We start from the raw sequence: 25,247 nt of genomic DNA, 5'->3' as shown, positions 1-25,247 counted from the left end.
TTTTTATAACTTATGTAATGAATAAATATAAAAATAAAATGATTAAGAAATGTGTCAAATGAATATTCATAAAATAAATAAATGAAGTCATGAATAAATATAAAAATGACTTGAAGAAAAGTGTAAAAAATAATTTGATAAAATAAAATACATGGAATTATGACAAAATATAAAAGTAATATATAAATTATATAATGAATAAATATAAATAAATATAAATAAATATAAATAAATATAAATAAATATAAATAAATGATTAAATGATTAAGACGTGTGTAAAATGAATATTTGTAAAATAAAATAAATAAATGAAGTCATGAATAAATATTAAATAAATAAATATAAAAATTAATTTGATAAAATACAATAAATGGAATCATGACAAAATATAAAACTAAAAATGACTTAAAAGTGTAAAAATTAATTTGATAAAATATATCAATAAAATGATTAAATGATTAAGACATGTGTAAAATGAATATTCGTAAATAAAATAAATAAATGAAGTCATGAATAAATATTAAATAAATAAATATAAAAATTAATTTGATAAAATAAAATAAATGCAATCATGACAAAATAAAAAAGTAAAAATGACTTAAAAGTGTAAAAATGAATTTGATAAAATAAATAAATTAATTAATAACGAAAGAAAATTATCCAGTCCGGCCAGCCAACCACAGGGCACATATAGACAAACAACCATTCACACTCACATTCATAACTATGAACAATTTGGAGTCGCTAATTAACCTAGCATGTTTTTGGAATGTGGGAGGAAACCGGAGTACCCGGAGAAAACCCACGCAAAGTCCACACAGAGATGGCCAAGAGTGGAATTGAACTCGGCTGCAGGGGGCATGTTTATTCTACAGTTGATAATCTCAGGGTATACCTCACGATACGATAGGATTTGCAGTACAGTGGTACTTAGCCTCCAAATAACTTATTCTAATATCAAAAACGTATTTCAAAGGAAGTGAGGTCGAGGGACAAAGAAGCAAAGAAATGACCACTTCCACACTAAATGAGAGGACAACCTTTTGGCACTCGATCTCATGTCATGCAATGTTCGTCATAGCCAATGTAGAGGGACGACTGTAGGGGGGGGGTACACCCCTGGACTGGTGGCCAGCCAATCACAGGGCACATATAGACAAACAACCATTCACACTCACATTCATACCTATGGGACAATTTGGAGTCGCTAATTAACCTAGCATGTTTTTGGAATGTGGGAGGAAACCGGAGTACCCGGAGAAAACCCACGCACGCACGGGGGGAACATGCAAACTCCACACAGAAGATGCCCAGGGGTGGAATCGAACTCGTGTCTCCTAGCTGTGGCATAATATATAAAAAGATATACTGTAAAAAAAACCAGCAGTTCATCCAGGACTGGACCATAATGTGTGACATGTGTTTTGGTGTCAATTTGGCTCAGTGCTTATCACAGAAGGGAGATGACGGGTCAAACCAATTGAGAACCACTTAGTAACATGAACATCCCAGAATAGTAAAAATGCCATGACAACAGCTGGGTGAGTGTGCGGGTGTGTCTGTGTTTGTGTGAGGTTGGAAAGGGCGTGTCGCCTGATAAAAGAGCTATTAGTTAACAGTCTTTATGGAGCCTTTCACTCTTTCAGCTCGAGTGAAAGGGGGAGTTTGTTCCTCTTCCTGTCTGGCAGGGGCCAGGCCTGCTGCCGGCACCGCAGGTTGGCTACGCCGACTTCAATAGCAAGGAGCCTCTGTCCTAGCTTCCTGTGAGGGGAGTTGTTTTAGCCCAGCATGTTTATGTATGAGGTCCAACTGGCTAAAAAAATGTAACTCCATTTTTTTCTGGACATGCTGTCTTCTATTGTGGAGTTGCATCATCACCTATTTGTGTAAAATACGTATAAATACATCTTTGGGAGTGAATGGTTGGGTTGAAATTCATTCATTTTCGACCGCTTATCCTCACAAGGGTTGCGGATGGTGCTGGAGCCTATCCCAGCTGTCTTCAGGCGAGCCAGCCAATCACAGGGCTCACATAGACAAACAACCATTCACACTCACATTCATGCCTATGGACAATTTGGAGTCGCTAATTAACCTAGCATGTTTTTGGAATGTGGGAGGAAACCGGAGTACCCGGAGAAAACCCACGCATGCACGGGAGAACATGCAAACTCAACACCGAGGTGGCCGAGGGTGGAATTGAACTTGGGTCTCCTAGCCTGCGCGCTAACCACAACCCATAATTCCATTCATTCATTTTCTACCGCTTATCCTCACAAGGGTCGCTGGGGTGCTGGAGCCTATCCCAGCTGTCTTGGGGCGAGAGGCGGGGTACACCCTGGACTAGTGGCCAGCCAATCACAGGGCACATACTATAGTCAAACAACCATTCACACTCACATTCATACCTATGGACAATTTGGAGTCGCTAATTAACCTAGCGAGGAAAACCCACGCATTGCACAGGGAGAATATGCAAACTCAACACCGAGGTGGCCGAGGGTGGAATTGAACTTGGGTCTCCTAGCCTGTGCGCTAACCACAACCCATTCATTTTCTCTCTGTGCATGCGTGGGTTTTCTCCGGGTACTCCGTTTTTCTCCCACATTCCAAAAACATGCTAGGTTAATTAGCGACTCCTATTATGTCCACTTTTTTTGGATAATTTGTAGTGTCAATGTGACTATAGGGGTGTTATTTCATGCCTTCAGGTCTCTAATAATGTTAAGGTTTAACTATGAAAATAGTGTTTTCATAAATAAGGAATCATACAAACTCGCAATCGTGGAACGTGGTTAGCGCGCAGGCGACATAGCTAGGAGACCCAGGTTTGATTCCCCCGCTCGGGCATCTCTGTGTGGAGTTTGCATGTTTATACCCGGTTTTCTTTTTTTTTTTTTTTTTTTTGCTTGATTTGTTCCATGAATTATTAACAAAAGTTAAGAAAAAGTTAGCTCACAGGCCTCACAGCTAGGAGACCCGGGTTCAATTCCACTCTCGGCTATCTCTGTGTGGAGTTTGCATGTTCTCCCTGCTCTACCGTATACTGTAATCGCCAGTGATAGTGGAAAAAAAATTGTGTGTATTCACACGAGGGTGTATAGAAGGAGAGAAAATGTCCCAACCACGCGGCGGCTTGACAAAGACCTGATTTATTGAAGAGTGGGAGTGTTTTTCTAGCAGTTGAAAGCTGTTACACTGTGCCTATTCAAAAAAGGCCAAGTGTGACCTCACCCCGTTTCCTCACCAGCAGAGATAAACTCAAGGCTTTCCTAATCGGAGCTGAACTTTGAAGGTCTGAATAAAGTTAAGAGCTTTAGAATGAAGAAGTGAGGCGCGATTCATGAAAAGCAACCTGGAACGTTTTCGAGTTTTGACAGCTGCGCCGTTCTTGTTCATCGCCTCAAAAATGAGTTTTGAAGCGTATTTATGTCAACAAAAAACTGCATCTCCTCTTTGTGATATAAGTAAAAAAAAAACATTATTAGTATGAACTTCAGTCTTTGTTCTTTTTCCACATTTTTCCTGTTGTTTTTTTTTTTTTCAAATATTCTTCTTAAATAATATTTGCACATTTTATTTTTGTAATATTATGACTTTATTGCCATAATATTTTGACTTTATTTCCATGATATTCTAACTTTTGTCCAACATAATTTTCCCCAAAATGATTTTATTTTGTTTGTTTCTCACAATATTTCAACTTAAAAACAAGTCTTTACTACTAAAATGACATAATTTTGCCTCATGATATGTAAAATTGTGACTTTATTTTTAATACTTTTTAAAATATTTTTTGCTGTTGTATTAAAAAAATATTTCAATTTTTTCTGCTAAATATTACTTTATTACCTAATTTCCCAATAATTACAGCTTCATTCTTAGTTTTGTTAGTTTCTCATACTGTTTTTCATGTTGCAACTTTTGTTTATTTTTCAAATATTCTTTTTAAATAATATTTGCAATTTTTTTTTTTTTAATACCACAAATTTATCCCCATAATATTTTGACTTTATTTCCATGATATTCTAACTTTTCTCCAACATAATTTTCCCCCAAAATGTCTTTACTACTAAAATGACATAATTTTGCCTTATGATATGAGTTTATTCTCGTAAAATTGTGACTTTATTTTTTAATACTATTTAAAATATTTTTTGCTGTTGTATTAAAAAAATATTTAATTTTTTTTTCCTAATTATTACTTCATTCCTCAGCATTCATGACCACTTTTTCAACTTTATTCCCATAATATTTTGACTTTATTTCCATGATATTCTAACTTTTCTCTGACCTAATTTTCCCCAAATTACTATTTTATTTTGTTTGTTTATCACAATATTTCAACTTAAAAAAACATTTTTTTTTAAATATAACTATTTAAATTTTCTCCTAATTATTACTTTATTCCTACAATATTTTCACATTATTCCTGTAACATGACCACTTTTTCCGCAACCTAATTTCCCAATAATTACAACTTCATTCTTAGTTTTGTTTATTTTTCATACTGTTTTTCATGTTACTTTTGTAAAAATAACACCTTTTTTCTTTTAATATTTCAACTTGATGCTGCTGATATCATGTTATTCATAGAGATGTCAGATAATTATCGGTATAGTTAATTATCGGCCCCATATAATAATAATAATAATAATAATAATAATAATAATAATAATAATAATAATAATAGTAATAATAATAATAATAATAATAATAATAATAATAATAATAATAATAATAATAAATTTAATTTATAACACACTTTACATCAAATGAATGATCTCAAAGTGCAACAGTTACAATAAAAAAATACAAAAATAAAATAAATACAATAAATAAAAAAAAATACCAATTCAAATACCAAAATATCAGCATAAAAATCTGATATATATTTTTATATATATTTTTATAAAATGCTATCCAACACATACGTGTTCATTCCACCACAGATGTGTCACGCTACACATTGAGAATTGGGCAGTTAGTCACTGAAAAAAATATTTTGCGCATGTATGGAAGATTTATTGTTATTGTACAACAAAATGACTTCTATATGTTTCACTGTTTTTACAACACCTAATCATATATAAATATTTGGTCTCCTAATATGTCATATAAGTACAGGTTTATGCAGATCGTTATGGTCTGATGATAAAAATACCAGATGGTCTCAAATGTGAGCACCGTGTTCCTTTACTTTTGCCCAGACCGGATTCAAGTGTGAACCTTGAAACTTTGCTCCACAACATGACCTTCTTGCTCCACAGTTACCAGGTGGTGAAGACATGAACGCATGGAATTCCGTCCCGCCAGGCTTGTCCATGTGGGAGAGCTCAGCGGGTCTCCCACATGGCCGAGCCAAGCGCTGACACGGGCACGCAGCAGGAATGCGACTTCACAATATGACCTCAAAGAAATGAAATGTCTCCCACACCAGGAATGCTGAGGACTCTGGAAAAGAGGTTAAACCAGACCGGGTTGTTTTGCCTCAAAAGTCAAGACGGCCTTGGGGGTGGACTGAAAATTTGGGATTAAAATGACGACGAGCTTTTGCGTATCTAAAACTTCCTAACCCTCAGGTGACCTTAGTTTTGGGTTGGGTGATACCGCCAATCCGGTATTGATTCTAGCTCAAATAAAACACATGAAAAATACTAATGGTTGAATTTCATTTGAACATGCATCAGATTACAATTGAACGCATCACATAATCAGTTCCCAGTTCCACATGTCCAAAAGGAGTAGGAAGAAGCAAAGCTTATTAAATCCTACCCCTCCATCTGGTACTTTTACAATCACAAACTCTTACATTTGTTCACTTCCTGCTTTCCTAATATAGTAAAATTATTATTTTTTTCGTCTCATACCAAAGTACAACGTGATATGACCATACAATAACAAAATGGCTACTATTGTTTCTTGAATTGGCTCATCGTTGTGCATTGTTTGAGGTCCTTACTCAATCCATCCCATAGTTTGATTCCACGTAGGTGATGGTAATGGTTGAATTTCATTTGAACATGCATCAGATTACAATTGAACGCATCACATAATCAGTTCCCAGTTCCACATGTCCAAAAGGAGTAGGAAGAAACAAAGCTTATTAAATCCTACCCCTCCATCTGGTACTTTTATAATCACTAACTGTTACATTTGTTCACTTCCTGCTTTCCTAAAATAGTTTAAGTTTTGTTTTTTATTTTTTGGTCAATTTTTTATTTTTTTTCTTCTAATTTTTATTTAAATAATATAATTAAATTCAATATAATAATATATATTAATATATTTATATTACTATATATAATTAATTTTTTTTTAATTTAATTTTAATTTTTTTTCTAATTTATTCTCTGTAGGCCGTGTTATGAATTATCCTTACTGGCCTTTTTTGCAGTACATTTAGTGAGTGAAGATTGCTTTTATAGTTATTAGCCCATATTTCCAAACACAATAAGTAAGATATGGTAGAACCAGAGAGCAATAAAGAGTGTGGAGTAATTTCTGATGTTATTAAAAATGTTATTATATTATACTTATTCACCATTGTAGTATTTTATATTACATTTCAGTGCTCATACTATGATTACACCAGTACCATATACCGTCATTATGACCTTTTTGTGTTTCTTTCAGATGGATGGAGGCGTGTCTGGATGAGGAATTACCACCCACTACGGAGCTGGAGGAGGGCCTCCGGAACGGCGTCTATCTGGCCAAACTTGGCAACTTCTTTGCCCCTCGCACCGTCTCCCTTAAGAAGATCTACGACCGCGAGCAGACGCGCTATAAGGTGAACGGCAACACGTGCAGTACGAGTCGTGTTTAAATGTACTCATCCAAAAAAAAAAACATAAAAATATACAAACTTTTTCAGTGCTTTGGTTCCGATTTTCTATGAGAAAAGCTCTGATAAAACATTCCACTGTTCTCAAATATCTTCATTTTTATTTTTCTGCACAAAATAACATGAAAAATAAAGAAACAAATCAAGAATAAAGAAAATCAATCAGTAATAAATAAAGAAATATAATAATAATAATAATAAAACGGCAAATAATAAAAACTTAAGAAAGCACATATAGTTGGTGGGTAGACAAATTATTTTTTTCATATTAAAATAAACAAAGCATTATTAGAGCCCTGTAGACATGACAAAACACGACTATAGTCACATTTATACTCTTTTTATTTACAACATATTGCGCAACTGCAGGGTCTTGAGACACATGCTAACTCGCAAACTAGAGAGCTAGCGACCTAAACGGTAGCCTTCAAGTTATTTCCTTTAAACTTAAATAGCCAAAAACTTACCACTTCCACACGGATAGGGAGGATAACTATTAACAGTTATTTAACCTTTAACATGAACATGAATCAAACGTAATATTTTTTCTGGGTACATGATACCATACAGCATCCGTATCAAACTTTCATTAAACTTTCATATCAAGGCGGGGGCCGCGTGTTTGAGACCCCTGGTCTAGGCTGAGAAGAAAACTATACTGCATAAGAAAAGCCGGCAAACAAAACCAAAATATGCTCGGTTTTCCATGAAGTAGCCACACTTGGAAAACATCTGTAATACACGGATGCACGTTATGATTCCAACTCTTTTTTGTTGAATTCCTACAGGCGACAGGAATCAATTTCAGACATACTGATAAGCCTTTTTTTTTTTTTTTTTTTTTTTAATCCTACAGGCGACTGGACTCCATTTCAGACATACTGATAATGTCATCCAGTGGCTCAATGCCATGTCTGAGAAAGGCCTACCAAAGGTGAGCAGAGTAGCTTCTTACTGTGTGATCTACCACACCATGTCTTCACAATACACAATACCATCATTCACGTATACATGGACCCAAATATTCCAATTCCAAGAATTCCAAGAATGTAACCTCATGTGCTTTTGTTGTCGCTCTTATCATAACCTTGTCATTGAATCATCGACGTTGACGTTTCAGATCTTCTACCCTGAGACGACAGACATATATGACAGAAAGAACATGCCACGCTGCATCTACTGCATACATGCGCTAAGGTACTCCATGTCTCTCAACTGGTCTGGCAAGGCCTCAGGATCTACCTGGATCTGCCTGGATCTGCCTGGCCAGAATGAGGACAAGCGGCATAGAAAATGAATGAATTCATGAATTTTTTTAGAGGGGTTTTGAGTCTTTTTATAGTACGGTTTTATACTTATTATTCTGTACAAACCACTGTATCAGTTGCTGATACTAGCACTAAAGACCGTGCCGGTCTTTTAAAGTGGCAGGCTCACCCCAACATGATTTTTGACGCCCCCGAGGGCTTGCTGCTCCTGCTATCACAATCTTTCATGGTAATGGTAATGGTTGAATTTCATTTGAACATGCATCAGATTACAATTGAACGCATCACATAATCAGTTCCCAGTTCCACATGTCCAAAAGGAGTAGGAAGAAGCAAAGCTTATTAAATCCTACCCCTCCATCTGGTAGTTTTGCAATCGGTAACTGTTACATTTGTTCACTTCCTGCTTTCCTAATATAGTTTTAAGTTTTTTTGGTTTTTTTGGGGTCAATTTTTTGATTTTTTTTCTTCAAATTTTTATTTAAATAATATAATTACATTTAATATAATAATATATATATTAATATATTTATATTAATATATAATATATTAATATAATTAAAAAATAAAAATATATTATTATTTTTTTTACATTTTTAAAAAAATATATTATTGGTTATTTTTAGCCTTATGCATTATTTTAGCTGTTTGAAGATGAACTATATTTTTAATTTTCGAAATAAGGAGTTAGTATGTTCTCTGTAGGCGGCATTATGAATTATCCTGACTGACCTTTTTCTTGCAGTACATTTTAGCGAGTGAAGATCATCCTTGTTTCTGTAACCGTTTACAGCTTGTACCTGTTCAAGCTGGGCCTCGCCCCGCAGATCCAGGATCTGTACGGCAAAGTGGATTTCACCGGTAAGTGTTTCAACCTGGAAACCCCCCCCCACCTCCCCCACCCCCCCCCCCCACTCTTTCTGTCTCGGATTGTGTTAACTGTGTTACGTCATAGCGAACGCAACCACGTCGGCACAGTTGACATGCATGTGTTAAATTTGTCTGGCGTCTGCGCGTTGGACACGAAGAGCGCCGAGTCGGGTCTTGATGTTTTCCAGCAAACTGCGGCGCACGGGAGCTTGTGTCAACGTGAAAGTCATTAGCAGCCGTAGAGCTTTTTCCTGTGTGTCAGAACCAGAATGCACATTATCGCACATAAGCCAGGAACAGTCTGTCCTGAACGCCCCCCCCCCCTCCCACTCCACCCCTCCCCGTCTTCTTCTCCGTCCTGCGTCTCTTCCCTGCCATCATGGATCTTGTGCTTTTGTTTTCCCTTTGCCCAGAGGAGGAGATCAACAACATGAAGAGTGAGCTGGAAAAGTATGGGATCCAGATGCCCGCCTTCAGCAAGATTGGCGGGATCCTGGCCAATGAGCTCTCAGTGGATGAGGCCGCATGTGAGAGTCGTTCAAATGTCCTGGGAAAAGGGATTCACTTAACCCCGTGAATGCCAATAGTCATTTTTAGGACGTTATGTCAAATCAGCATTCTTTTATAAATATATATATATTAGGACTGTCAATCGATTAAATTTTTTTGATCGTGATTAATCATATTTGTTTGTTCTTAGTTAACTCGTGATTAATCACATTTAATCGCAGATGGAAATAAGTTTTTATCTATAATAAGTAGGGTAAATGATTCAATGTGCAACTACAACGATAATTATTTGATACAAATTTTATGTAAAAGGAAATTAATTTGGGAACTGGGCCATTATTTAAAAAAATACAGTCAGCAAGCATATGTTTGTATTATAATTTTTTAAATGTATATTTTTTATTATATTATATTTAATTATTCTATTTTTGTTATATATTATATTATAATTTTTATTGTATTATTATTGTATTTTTTTTATTATTAGCATATTAGCTCTTAAAGTCGCCCACACACGTTCAGCAAATACAAAATGTGAGCAAGTGAGACGTCTCACACTAACATGTTTTGGTTTATTTGTGTTAGCTCAAAATAAGATTTGTTTATTCATTCATTCATTCATTTGCCAAGTTTTAAAAAAAATTATAAATTATGTAATGAATAAATATAAATAAATAAAATGATTAAATGATTAAGACGTGTGTAAAATGAATATTCGTAAAATAAATAAATGAAGTTATATTAAAATAAATATTAAATAAATAAATATAAAATTTGATGAAATAAAATAAATAGAATCATGACAAAATATAAAAGTAAAAATGACTTAAAAGTGTAAAAATTAATTTGATTAAATAAATAAATAAATGAATAAATTATGTAATGAATAAATATAAATAAAATGATTAAATGATTAAGACGTGTGTAAAATGAATATTGGTAAAATAAAATAAATAAATGAAGTCATGAATAAATATTAAATAAATAAATCTAAAAATGAATTTGATAAAATAAAATAAATAGAATCATGACAAAATATAAAAATGAAAATGACTTAAGTGTAAAAATTAATTTGATAAAATATATAAATAAAATGATTACATGATTAAGACATGTGTAAAATGAATATTGGTAAAATAAAATAAATAAATGAAGTCATGAATAAATATTAAATAAATATAAATAATAATTAAACATTAAAATAAATGGAATCATCACAAAATATAAAAGTAAAAATGACTTAAAAGTGTAAATATTAATTTGATAAAATAATATAGACAAACAACCATTCACACTCACATTCATACCTATGGACAATTTGGAGTGGCTAATTAACCTAGCATGTTTTTTGGGAATGTGGGAGGAAACCGGAGTACCCGGATAAAACGGGGAGAACATGCAAACTCCACACTTGTGCTGTGACGTGTGTGTGTGTGTGTTTTTTACGACTTAATGTCTATCGCCTTAGCTTGTTTGATAATAATTAGAACAACCTCAACCACTTTTTCATCATCTGTCCATCATATTTCCATACACGGAAATATTGACAAAGAAACAAAACGGCCTCGTAAAGTTCACTATTGCATTTCTAAGGGTCATTAACTTCACGGCGTGTGACGACGCAACCCCCGCGAGGAAGATATTGAATATTAAAGATGATACTCGTGATGACAAAACAGCAGGAGGCGTGTTCCAAAATGGATGATATTTAGATGACTACAACAATGATGGAGAAAGTAGATATGTTCTGCATCTCCATTTGCTCCTCACCGGCCTTTTCTTTTTCTCAGTACACGCCGCTGTGATCGCCATCAACGAGGCCATCGACCACGGCATCCCGGAGGGCACCATGGCGGCCATGCAGAACCCCAACGCTATGCTGGTTAATCTGGACCGTAACTTCGCCCAGCAGTATCACAACACATTATACCAGGCCAAGGGGGAGAAGGTGGCCAACTCACGCAAGCGGGTATGATGTTGTGTGTATTTAATGGTGTGCAGATGTTTTTTATGACTAGATAGGAATACCCGAGTGCGAGTTTTTTTTTTTTTCTGTCAAGAATATAAAGTGCATGTAACCAAGACTGAGGATGTCTTGGTTTTATTTAGAGAAATAATTGAATGTCAAACCTGCCCGAGGCGCTGCAAGCACCTTATAATAAAAACACCGTCATAAAAATATGGCAAACATTTGATGCTGCAAGATGCTACAATGCATACGTTTTCAGTATTGCATCTATAAAATGACTTCAAGGCATGTATTCCCTCCTCCTGCACGGTGGACGAGTGGTTAGCACGCTGGTCTCGCAGCTGGGAGACCCGAGTTCAATTCCGCCCTCGGCCATCTCAGTGTGGAGTTTGCATGTTTCTCCGGTTTCCTCCCACATTCCAAAAAAACATGCTAGGTTAATTAGCGACTCCAAATTGTCCATAGGTATGAATGTGAGTGTGAATGGTTGTTTGTCTATATGTGGCCTGTGATTGGCTGGCATCACACTGGACTGGAAATTTTTTTTTATTCATTAATTTTCTACCGCTTTTCCATACGAGGGTCGCGGGGGTTGCTGGAGCCTATCCCAGCTGTCTTTATTAATTTATTAATTAATGTATATATTTGATCAAATTAATTTTTACGCTTTTCTTTAAGTCATTTTTATATTTATTCATGACTTAATTTATTTATTTAATTTTATGAATATTCATTTTACACATGTCTTAATCATTTTATTTATAATTATATATTACATAATTTATAATTTTTTTACACTTCAGTAATTTTTTATATTAATTCATGACCTTATTTATTTATATTATCAAAGTCATTTTTAATATTCTATTTATTTTTTTTTATTTTATAAAATTTATTTTTATGCTTTTCTTAAGTCATTTTTATATTATACAATATTATATTTTTATATTATATTTTCAGTTACTTAATTAATTTTTTTATTTTATTCATTTTTTGAAACATGATTTTTATGAATTTTATGCCCAAAATGCAGTTTAAAGGAATTTATGAAGGCATTTCTTTTGCGAAATGAACAAGAACATGACAAATTTATGCGCACAAATCATGCATAAATGAAAATTAAATATCAATAATACCACAAAATCAGATATTTCACTTCTAACTGAATGCAATGAACCAAGGAGCAAGATGGCTAAAATTGTGCTCTGATTTACATCCAAATAATTCAAACATCAGGCGTCATATTGACCCACCCACTTTTGGGTCCCGACCCACTAGTTGACAACCACTGATTAATATTTCTTTATAAGCATTTCACATTTTTTTGCGGCATGTAAAACTATAAAAAAATGGCATTGATATTATATTTTTGAAAAATTGATTTGGTTAGCATCCGTTTCAGTTAAAGTCAGACCATCCGGAATGGACGAATGATGAAAACCAAGGTTCCACAGTTTTTTGTACTTACTTGATGTACATTTTTGTCATTAATAGTGTATTGACTGAAGCGTGCGTATGTTGTTGTTTTTCGTACAGCAGATGGAAAACGCTGACGCCGAGAGAGATATCTACGACGAGCTTCTCACCCAGGCCGAAATCCAGGGCAACGTTAACAAAGTCAACGGTGAGCGCCGCGTCCGGACTCGACACACCAGTTTTCCACGCTCGTGTCGTGAAATGTCAACATTCTCCCCCGGCAGTGAATAACGCCCTAAGCGCCGCTGAGCAGGCGTTGCTGAGCGGGGACGAGGATAAGTTGTACGAAGCTCTGAAGGCCATGGGGGTCCACAACCTGCAGCTTCAAAACAAAGGCTGGTACCTGAAACAACTGCAGGCTGACCGGGAAAACAAAGAACTGGTTGGAGCTTTGATGAGACAAATCCAATTCTTTTGTCTCTGTGTTGTCATATTAATCTAATCCGGATTAAATGGTCTTCATTAGGCGTCTCCTGGCCAGGCGCTGACCAAGGAGGAGCTGCAGGCTGGTGTGGACGTGGCCAACGAAATAGCGGAAAGCTACTTGAGAAGTATGACCACTGTCGAACCCGACCCGGAGGTGTTCAAAATGCGGCATGTGGGCCATTTTTAGTCTATGAGCTGTGGCGTATTCTACAAATATAATAGAGTATAAAAAGAAAAGCAAAAACTGAACAAATCAGCCATCATTTGACAGGGATTACGTCAAAATATTAGGACATTTTTCATAATTTTTGGTACATTTTCTTCTTGTAATATTATGACTTTATTCCCATAATATTTAGAATTTATTCATATAATTTTCACACAATTTCAACGTTCTTCACTTCATTTTTTTTCTCGTAATATAATGATTTTATTCTCATAATATTTAGAATTTATTCACATAATTTTCCAACAATTTCAACTTTGTGTAAATTTCCTTCTCGTAATATTATGACTGTATTCCCGTAATATTTAGAATTATTTAAATAATTTTCTAACAATTTTAACTTTATTCATGTACATTTTTTTCTCGTAATATTATGACTTTATTCCCATAATATTTTGAATTTATTCACATAATTTTCACACAATTTCAACGTTCTTCACTTCATTTTTTTCTCGTAATATAATGACTTTATTCCCATAATATGCAGAATTTATTCACATAATTTTCCAACAATTTCAACTTTCTTCATGTACATTTTTTTCTCATAATATAATGACTTTATTGCCATAATATTTAGAATTTATTTACATAATTTTCCAACAATTTCAACTTTCCTCATGTAAATCTCCTTCTTGTAATATTATGACTGTATTCCCGTAATATTTTGAATTATTTAAATAATTTTCTAACAATTGTAACTTTATTCATGTACATTTTTTTCTCGTAATATTATGACTTTATTCCCATAATATTTTGAATTTATTCACATAATTTTCACACAATTTCAACGTTCTTCACTTCATTTTTTTCTCGTAATATAATGACTTTATTCCCATAATATGCAGAATTTATTCACATAATTTTCCAACAATTTCAACTTTCTTCATGTACATTTTTTTCTCATAATATAATGACTTTATTGGCATAATATTTAGAATTTATTCACATAATTTTCCAACAATTTCAACTTTCCTCATGTAAATCTCCTCCTTGTAATATTATGACTGTATTCCCGTAATATTTTGAATTATTTAAATCATTTTCTAACAATATTAACTTTATTCATGTACATTTTTTTCTCGTAATATTATGACTTTATTCACATAATATTTGGAATTTATTCACATAATTTTCACACAATTTCAACGTTCTTCACTTCATTTTTTTTTCGTAATATAATGACTTTATTCCCATAATATGCAGAATTTATTCACATAATTTTCCAACAATTTCAACTTTCTTCATGTACATTTTTTTCTCATAATATAATGACTTTATTGGCATAATATTTAGAATTTATTCACATAATTTTCCAACAATTTCAACTTTCCTCATGTAAATCTCCTTCTCGTAATATTATGACTGTATTCCCGTAATATTTTGAATTATTTAAATAATTTTCTAACAATATTAACTTTATTCATGTAATTTTTTTTCTCGTAATATTATGACTTTATTCACATATTTGGAATTTATTCACATAATTTTCACACAATTTCAACGTTCTTCACTTCATTTTTTTTCTCATAATATAATGACTTTATTCCCATAATATGCAGAATTTATTCACATAATTTTCCAACAATTTCAACTTTCTTCATGTACATTTTTTTCTCATAATATAATGACTTTATTGCCATAATTTTTAGAATTTATTCACATAATTTTCCAACAATTTCAACTTTCCTCATTTAAATCTCCTTCTTGTAATATTATGACTGTATTCCCGTAATATTTTCAATTATTTAAATAATTTTCTAACAATATTAACTTTATTCATGTACATTTTTTTCTCGTAATATTATGACTTTATTCCCATAATATTTTGAATTTATTCACATAATTTTCACACAATTTCAACGTTCTTCACTTCATTTTTTTCTCGTAATATAATGACTTTATTCCCATAATATGCAGAATTTATTCACATAATTTTCCAACAATTTCAACTTTCTTCATGTACATTTTTTTCTCATAATATAATGACTTTATTGGCATAATATTTAGAATTTATTCACATAATTTTCCAACAATTTCAACTTTCCTCATGTAAATCTCCTTCTTGTAATATTATGACTGTATTCCCGTAATATTTTGAATTATTTAAATAATTTTCTAACAATATTAACTTTATTCATGTACATTTTTTTCTCGTAATATTATGACTTTATTCACATAATATTTGGAATTTATTCACATAATTTTCACACAATTTCAACGTTCTTCACTTCATTTTTTTCTCGTAATATAATGACTTTATTCCCATAATATGCAGAATTTATTCACATAATTTTCCAACAATTTCAACTTTCTTCATGTACATTTTTTTCTCATAATATAATGACTTTATTCCCATAATATGCAGAATTTATTCACATAATTTTCCAACAATTTCAACTTTCTTCACGTACATTTTTTTCTCATAATATTATGACTTTATTCCCATAATTTATAGAATTTATTCACATAATTTTCACACAATTTCAACGTTCTTCACTTCATTTTTTTTCGTAATATAATGACTTTATTCCCATAATATGCAGAATTTAATCATAATTTTCCAACAATTTCAACTCTCTTCACATACATTTTTTTCTCATAATATAATGACTTTATTCCCATAATATTTAGAATTTATTCACATAATTTTCCAACAATTTCAACTTTCCTCATTTAAATTTCCTTCTCGTAATATTATGAATTTACAGTTTTTTGTGTTCTTTTTAAATGACATTTTTAGTGGCTTCCGCTGTGTACTTAAATATCTTTTTCTTAGGTTCTCTTATTTGCACGTGACCTTAACAAATGTTGACTTGCTTCCTTTTAAGCATCTTGAAAACTGTCGATGTGCGTGCGTGTTTAGTGTTGAAGGCGGTGGAGCGCATCAACGCCGCCATCCGGGCCGGCGTGAAAGAGAAGACCGTGGAGGAGCTGATGAACCCTGACGCTCAGTTGCCCGACGTCTACCCCAGTGCTGCTGACCTTTACCAGAGAGAGCTGTCCAGTCTGCAGCAGCAAAGTCCCGAGGTAGCCTCCACCAATTAATTCACACCATCAATTAACCCCGTCAATGCCAATAGTCATTCTGTTAGAGTATATATATTAGGACTGTCAATCGATTAAAAATTTGATCGTGATTAATCATTTTTTTTTTATCTTAGTTAACTCACGATTAATCACATTTAATCGCAGATGAAAATAAGTTTTTAATGATTCGATGTGCGACTACAACGATAATTATTTGATACAAATTTTATGTAAAAGGATATCAATTTCGGAACTTCGGGCCATTATTTAAAAAATATTGCATTTTGTGGTCTTAGTTAACTCGCGATTAATCAAATTTAATCACAGATGGAAATAAGTTTTTATCTATAATAACTAGGGGAAATGTCTTTGTGGTAAATGATTCGATGTGCAACTACAACGATAATTATTTGATACAAATTTTATGTAAAAGGATATCAATTTGGGAACTTTGGGCCATTATTTAAAAAAATACAGTCAGCAAGCGTATTTTTGTATTATGTTTTTTTATTGTATTTTTTTATTATATTATATTTTTATTATATATTATATTTTATTTTTTATTGTATTTTTTTATTATTAGCAAAAAATGGAAAAAAATATAAAAAAATATAAATTATGTAATGAATAAATATAAATAAATGTAAATAAAATGTTTAAAACATGTGTAAAATGAATATTCGTAAAATAAAATAAATAAATGAAGTCATGAATAAATATTAAATAAATAAATGTCAAAATTAATTTGATAAAATAAAATAAATGGAATCATGACAAAATATAAAAGTAAAAATGACGTAAAAGTGTAAAAATTTATTTGATAAAATTAATTAATTAATTAATTTAAAAAAAAGAAAAAGAAAAGAAAGAAAATTAGCCAATCACAGTGCTCATATAGACAAACAACCATTCACACTCACATTCATACCTATGGACAATTTGGTAGCCTCGACCAATCACACGCACACAAACACTTCCATGAACATCTTGTCATGAACATCTATAACGTCCATAACGTCCATAACGGCAGGGCTCTCTGTCCCACCCGGAGCTGCTCGTCGCCGTGGAGATGTTGTCTTCAGTGGTGTTGATGAACGAGGCCATGGACGTTGGAGACCGAGACACCCTCTGGAGACAACTGTCCAGCTCCATCACGGGGCTTAGTAACGTGGAGCCTGACTACGCCCAAAGGTTTGTACCGGCCCGGCCTCAGACGCGTGATCTTGTCACACGGACCCACCTTCTACTGTTTGGCTTGTGTTTGTGAATCAGGTACATGGATGAGTTGATGCGTCTTAAGGCGGCAGCCAGGGACGAGGGTTGCGATTATCTCACCTGGAACGACATCCAAGCCTGTATTGATCAGGTCAACATGACGGTGCAAGAGGAGCACGAACGTAAGACACAGACAAAGCATGAACGACGTAGCATCGAATCTAAAAAGTACGTTTGTAGGTATCGCGGCCATCGGATTGATCAACGAGGCGCTGGATGAAGGGGATCCGATGAAGACCTTGGCGATGTTGCAGAATCCGTCAGCTAAGCTCACAGCCGTGGACCCGACCGTGGCTCAGCACTACCACGACAAACTGCTGGAGGCCCGCAGGGAGAAGGCTCATGTAAGATTATACCGTGAACACGCTCACACGACTTCAACCACTTTACACGCGAACAAACACACAAGTCCCTGATCTACCATAGAGTTTTTCTAAATAGTCACAGGATAGATATGTTAAAAATATTCAAATATTCACACTATATGTTCGAATTCAATAGTTGGGAACGGTTGTTTGATGATACAGTATGTGGCCTGCGGTGCGACTGGCAACCAGTCCACTCAGAAGTGGGACAAAATGACACAGAAAGTAACCAATTTTGATGGCAATTGATAAATAATATTCACCCAGCCGTTTTTTAACAGCCGCCCCTCTCGGTACCGGCCATTTTGGATGATTTTGATTAAGGTTAAACTCTCATTTTTCATCATAAAAAAGCTAGTTTCTACCGTTTTCTGTTCTTTAGTAATCCGCAGTAAAACATGGGTAAGTTAGCATTTTTCAAAAAAAAAAAAAAAAAAAAATTGTGAAATTTGTAAAATTAAATAATAAAAAAAAAATCCAAAAATTTTTACAAGTATAAGGATGAAAACGGTAATATTAATGATGATTATAATATGTGATAATAAAAACATTTATTATTTATAATTTATAACTTTCCGCTTTGACACAAATGTAGCCATATATTCATTCATTCATTTTCTACCGCTTATCAGTGTGTTACATAACATTCCGCATTCATCCAAATGTGATAGCCCAATGCTAATTTATAGAGAAAAATTCCAGACCCGACGGCGATAAGTGATTTTAACATTATCAGAGCCCTCCAGACATGAAATAACACCCCTACAGTACCTTTACGTTCATATTACGCAATATTCATTCATTCATTAGTTTTCATTTTCTACCATTTATCCTCACGAGGGTCGCGGGGGGTGCTGGAGCCTATCCCAGCTGTCTTCGGGTGAGAGGACAATTTGGAGTGGCTAATTAACCTAGCGTGTTTTTTGGAATGTGGGAGGAAACCGGAGTACCTGGAGAAAAAAACGAGGCGAACACGGGGAGAACTTGCAAACTCCACACAGAGATGGCCGAGGGTGGAATTGAACCCTGGTCTCCTAGCTGACGGTGCGGTTTCCATCCGCGCATAACTTCCACTGCATGTATTTATGTAACCTTTGGCCTGATGAATCATACAAACGACATTATCGCTTATAGCTTATCGGCCGTCTGTGTTGTTTTTCCAAAGGCACACCATATTTGGTACGATATTATTTCCGCAGTAGAAAAAATACCAACACTAAACTTGCCCCCCCCCCCCCCCCCCCACACATATTCTTCACAGCATGGCTTTGTTTTTACTCCCCCTAAAACACAAATAAAGGAAGTTGCTTATCAAATATCTTTCATCCACCCTCTAAATGCATCATATGGGAACCAAAGTCAACAGGACAGGAAATAACAAAAAGCTTACTTCCATAAAGGGGCGAGAGGCAGGGTAGGGTTCACCCTGGACTGGTGGCCAGCCAATCACAGGGCACATATAGACAAACAACCATTCACACTCACATTCATACCTATGGACAATTTGGAGTCGCCAATGGACAAAATGACTTAAGTGTAAAAAATATATATATAACTTATGTAATGAATAAATATAAAAAAATAAAATGATTAAGAAATGTGTAAAATGAATATTCATAAAATAAAATAAATAAATTATGTCATGAATAAATATAAAAATGACTTGAAGAAAAGTGTAAAAATTAATTTGATAAAATAAAATAAATGGAATCATGACAAAATATAAAAGTAAAAATGGCTTAAAAGTGTACAAATTAATTTGATAAAATAAATTAATTAATAATGGATCATTTTCTTTCTTTATTAATTAATTAATTAATTTAATAAAAATTATTTTTTACACTTTTAAGTCATTTTTACTTTTATATTTTGTCATGATTCCATTTATTTTTAATTAAATAATTTATTAATTTATTTTATCAAATTAATTTGTACACTTTTAAGTCATTTTTACTTTAAAATAAAATAAATGGAAGCGTGACAAAATATAAAAGTAAAATTGACTTAAAAATGTAAAAATTTTAAAAAATTAATAATGGATAATTTTCTTTATGAATTAATTAATTAATTTAATAAAATTAATTTGTAAAGATTATAACAATAGTGATAATGATAATAACAATAATAATATTACAATAATAATAATAATAATAACAGGGGAAAACAAGACTGGCATGAACATGATTATATCTTGCAAAAAGGGGTAGGCATTTATAAGCTGGTAATAATAAAAACTTATTATTTATTATTTATTATTTATTATTTATTATTTATTATTTATTATTTATTATTTATTATTTATTATTTATTATTTATTATTTATTATTTATTATTTATTATTTATTATTTATTATTTATTATTTATTATTTATTATCTTGCAATAAGGGGTAGGCACCTTTTGGCCTTGTGATCAGATAGTTGAATCCAAATGTAGATAATGGAAAGTTATATTTTGATTGATGTAAGAAATGCACTGTAATGTTTCATATATTTGCCCAAATAAAATATAAAAAAAAGATATCTAACGGTCCACTTTCACATTCGCTTTTGTTGCAATAAACATTAGTCATACGTATGTGACTTAGTCATCCCACCAGACGCCACTCCCTGACTTGGGTGCTTCCTGTCAGCAGTCATTATTTACAGTGTGCTCGTTTTGAAACACCTCCTGCAAACAAGCGCTAATCAGGTCTACTAGTACAAAGACGGCTTCTTAGACTGCTGCTGCAGATGTTGGTAGCGCCTGGTTCTTCCCCTCCTTACGCCTGGAGATCAGGTATCAGTCTGACTCACCCGCCCATTTCTCTTTCACTCTCTCTCTCTCTCTCACACACACACACCTCCTCTCTTCTGCCCTGCAGCCCAACAAGAAGGGGCAGGACTGAGAGGGAGGGAGAGTCCTGAAACCAAATGAGGTGGCTGTTAGAGCAGAAGTGTACCATAAAGGGAAGAATTGCACCCTCTGGCTGCAGTAAAAGGGTACTGCAGTCATTTAGAAGAAATGATGCTGATAATCAAATAAATCTGCAATAAATCATTCATTCATTCATTTATTTTCTACTGCTAATCCTCACGAGGGTCTCAGGGCGTGCTGGATCCTATTATAATTATAATTTATTATAATTTATTTTAAATTAAAAAAGATAACATTCATTCATTCATTTTCTACCGCTTTTCCTCACAAGGGTCGCGGGGGTGCTGGAGCCTATCCCAGCTGTCATCGGACGAGAGGCGGGGTACAGCCAATCACAGGGCACAACCATTCTCACTCACATAAATTTTCATATTCATATTTCAATATTTCAATATTTAATATTTCATATTCATATTCATATTATGAGAAAAAATAAAGTCACATTTATTATAGTTGAAATATTAACGAACAAATAAGCTGTAATGTAAAAGTACGTTTCAATGTTAGAAACAAACCAAAATTAAGTTGTAATTACAAAAAAAAGTTGCAATATTATGGGAATAAATCAAAAATATTAATAAAATATACAAATATAAATAAAATATATAAATATATTTATATAAAATATGAAAATAAGTTGAAATATTTTGAAAATTAAAACCCAGGAATAAATCAAAAATATTAATAAAATATAAAAATATAAATAAAATATATAAATATATTTATATAAAAATAAGTTTAAATATTTTGAAAATTAAAACCCAGGAATAAATGAAAAATATTAATAAAATATAAATAAAATATCTAAATATATTTATATAAAATATAAAAATAAGTTGAAATATTTTGAAAATTAAAACCCAGGAATAAATAAAAAATATTGATAAAATATTAATAAAATATATAAATATATTTATATAAAATATTTAAAAATAATTTGAAATATTTGGAAAATTAAAAACCAGCAAAAATGGTGAAAATAAGCTGATATGCAGTTTTGTCTTAAAATATATATATATAACTTCTTGGCATATTTAAACTATGTGGCCCTCTGTAGAAAAAGTCTGCTTTATGCAGTTATACTTCATGTTTCCAATGTCCATCCAGGAGACCCAAGATCCCTCTGCTGTGCTTTGGCTTGATGAGATCCAGGACGCTATTCTCAAGGCTAACCAGGACACGAAGGACGCTTTGCTGTGTAAGAACGCCGTCTCACTTCCTGTCACGTGCACCCGCCTCTTCCCTTACGCTGTACCTGCGTCAACAGTCTCTCAGTCCATCCACGCCATCAATGAAGCGGTGGATAGCGGCGATGCAGCTCAGACCCTGACCGCGCTACGAAACCCTGGGGCGGGACTCTATGGGGTCACGTCTGAATGCGCACAGACGTACCAGGATGACTTGGCCAAAGTCAAGGAAGAGAAGAAGAAAGATGGTGAGGACATAAACTAAGTGTGGAAATGGTTATGAAGGATATAGAAATGTATAGAATAGATGAGCGTAAGTGTGTTTTGGTAACAGTATAGTGTACTGTTGCTAATTAACGCTAATTAACCTAGCATGTTTTTGGAATGTGGGAGGAAACCAGGAGTACCCGGGTTCCCGGATATCACAAAAATCCACAAGAAATTATGTGCGAATTGTGCAAAAAAACTGGAACCTTGGTTAGCATCCGCCTCGGTTAGAGTGTTTTTTTTTGGTTAAAGTTGAAAATTGACACCACAGTTTTGCCTGGGTTGACGTGCATTCTCCGGTTAGCATACAGTATTTTTATGTTTTTCTTGGTAATAACCAAAATAACCAAAATTACCATAAAATAAGACCATGTGAAAAATGTGGCCATTTAATGCGTTATTTTTGTAACTCTGCTAAATTAGCAGTTAGCTTGCACAATCGGACAATGTTATTGTTTAAAAACAAATGTTAGCCTCACTCTTTAGTGGATTGTTATTAGCATTAGCTATAGAAACGTGTTTTGTCTTTACATTTTTGGCTTTCTGGAACGGATTAATTGGATTTTCATGATTTCTTATGGGAAAAATTGATTCAGTTAGAGTATGTTTTGGTTAGAGTCTGACCTCCTGGAATAAATGAATGACGCTAACCAAGGTTTTTTTTTTACAGTATATGTATAAGAAGCAAGCGATACACTTGCGTACCTTGAATAGATGAATGACGCTAACCAAGGTTCCACTGTTTTTATCTGTTCTTTTGATATAAACATATTACACTAGCAGTTAGATTATGTTTTGGTTAGAGTCTGACCTTCTTGAATAGATGAATGACGCTAACCAAGGTTCCACTGTTTTTATCTGTTCTTTTGATATAAACATATTACACTAGCAGTTAGATTATGTTTTGGTTAGAGTCTGACCTTCTTGAATAGATGAATGACGCTAACCAAGGTTCCACTGTTTTTATCTGTTCTTTTGATATAAACATATTACACTAGCAGTTAGATTATGTTTTGGTTAGAGTCTGACTTTCTTGAATAGATGAATGACGCTAACCAAGGTTCCACTGTTTTTATCTGTTCTTTTGATATAAACATATTACACTAGCAGTTAGATTATGTTTTGGTTAGAGTCTGACCTCCTGGAACAGATGAATGACGCTAACCAAGGTTCCACTGTTTTTATCTGTTCTTTTGATATAAACATATTACACTAGCAGTTAGTTTATGTTTTGGTTAGAGTCTGACTTTCTGGAACGGATGAATGACGCTAACCAAGGTTCCACTGTTTTTATCTGTTCTTTTGATATAAACATATTACACTAGCAGTTAGATTATGTTTTGGTTAGAGTCTGACTTTCTTGAATAGATGAATGACGCTAACCAAGGTTCCACTGTTTTTATCTGTTCTTTTGATATAAACATATTACACTAGCAGTTAGATTATGTTTTGGTTAGAGTCTGACCTTCTTGAATAGATGAATGACGCTAACCAAGGTTCCACTGTTTTTATCTGTTCTTTTGATATAAACATATTACACTAGCAGTTAGATTATGTTTTGGTTAGAGTCTGACCTTCTGGAACGGATGAATGACGCTAACCAAGGTTCCACTGTTTTTATCTGTTCTTTTGATATAAACATATTACACTAGCAGTTAGATTATGTTTTGGTTAGAGTCTGACCTTCTTGAATAGATGAATGACGCTAACCAAGGTTCCACTGTTTTTATCTGTTCTTTTGATATAAACATGTTACACTAGCAGTTAGATTATGTTTTGGTTAGAGTCTGACCTTCTGGAACGGATGAATGACGCTAACCAAGGTTCCACTGTTTTTATCTGTTCTTTTGATATAAACATATTACACTAGCAGTTAGATTATGTTTTGGTTAGAGTCTGACCTTCTTGAATAGATGAATGACGCTAACCAAGGTTCCACTGTTTTTATCTGTTCTTTTGATATAAACATATTACACTAGCAGTTAGATGATGTTTTGGTTAGAGTCTGACCTTCTTGAATAGATGAATGACGCTAACCAAGGTTCCACTGTTTTTATCTGTTCTTTTGATATAAACATATTACACTAGCAGTTAGATTATGTTTTGGTTAGAGTCTGACCTTCTTGAATAGATGAATGACGCTAACCAAGGTTCCACTGTTTTTATCTGTTCTTTTGATATAAACATATTACACTAGCAGTTAGATTATGTTTTGGTTAGAGTCTGACCTCCTGGAACAGATGAATGACGCTAACCAAGGTTCCACTGTTTTTATCTGTTCTTTTGATATAAACATATTACACTAGCAGTTAGTTTATGTTTTGGTTAGAGTCTGACTTTCTTGAATAGATGAATGACGCTAACCAAGGTTCCACTGTTTTTATCTGTTCTTTTGATATAAACATATTACACTAGCAGTTAGTTTATGTTTTGGTTAGAGTCTGACCTTCTGGAACGGATGAATGACGCTAACCAAGGTTCCACTGTTTTTATCTGTTCTTTTGATATAAACATATTACACTAGCAGTTAGATTATGTTTTGGTTAGAGTCTGACCTTCTGGAACGGATGAATGACGCTAACCAAGGTTCCACTGTTTTTATCTGTTCTTTTGATATAA

General features: G+C 33.4%; 1 protein-coding gene across 1 annotated transcript in view; it reads left to right on the top strand.

Moving 5' to 3' along the window:
• Positions 1–25,247, top strand: part of iqgap1 (IQ motif containing GTPase activating protein 1) — a 51,842-nt gene that overhangs the window by 11,951 nt on the left and 14,644 nt on the right. The window contains exons 3-17 of the mRNA XM_058077422.2: positions 6,637–6,793; positions 7,704–7,781; positions 7,968–8,044; positions 8,909–8,976; positions 9,399–9,512; positions 11,286–11,464; positions 13,001–13,088; positions 13,165–13,322; positions 13,407–13,491; positions 16,456–16,619; positions 17,650–17,810; positions 17,892–18,016; positions 18,075–18,238; positions 22,282–22,372; positions 22,442–22,609. Of these exons, the coding sequence (XP_057933405.2) occupies positions 6,637–6,793; positions 7,704–7,781; positions 7,968–8,044; positions 8,909–8,976; positions 9,399–9,512; positions 11,286–11,464; positions 13,001–13,088; positions 13,165–13,322; positions 13,407–13,491; positions 16,456–16,619; positions 17,650–17,810; positions 17,892–18,016; positions 18,075–18,238; positions 22,282–22,372; positions 22,442–22,609 (1,877 nt within the window). The remainder of the gene's footprint in view (positions 1–6,636; positions 6,794–7,703; positions 7,782–7,967; positions 8,045–8,908; positions 8,977–9,398; positions 9,513–11,285; positions 11,465–13,000; positions 13,089–13,164; positions 13,323–13,406; positions 13,492–16,455; positions 16,620–17,649; positions 17,811–17,891; positions 18,017–18,074; positions 18,239–22,281; positions 22,373–22,441; positions 22,610–25,247) is intronic.

Source organism: Doryrhamphus excisus, linkage group LG1 (assembly GCF_037039965.1).
Source record: "Doryrhamphus excisus strain RoL-2023G ecotype Guam linkage group LG1, RoL_Dexc_Guam_v1.1, whole genome shotgun sequence".
NCBI classification, from domain to species: Eukaryota; Metazoa; Chordata; class Actinopteri; order Syngnathiformes; family Syngnathidae; genus Doryrhamphus; species Doryrhamphus excisus.
This window is presented reverse-complemented; position numbering and strand designations above follow the sequence as displayed.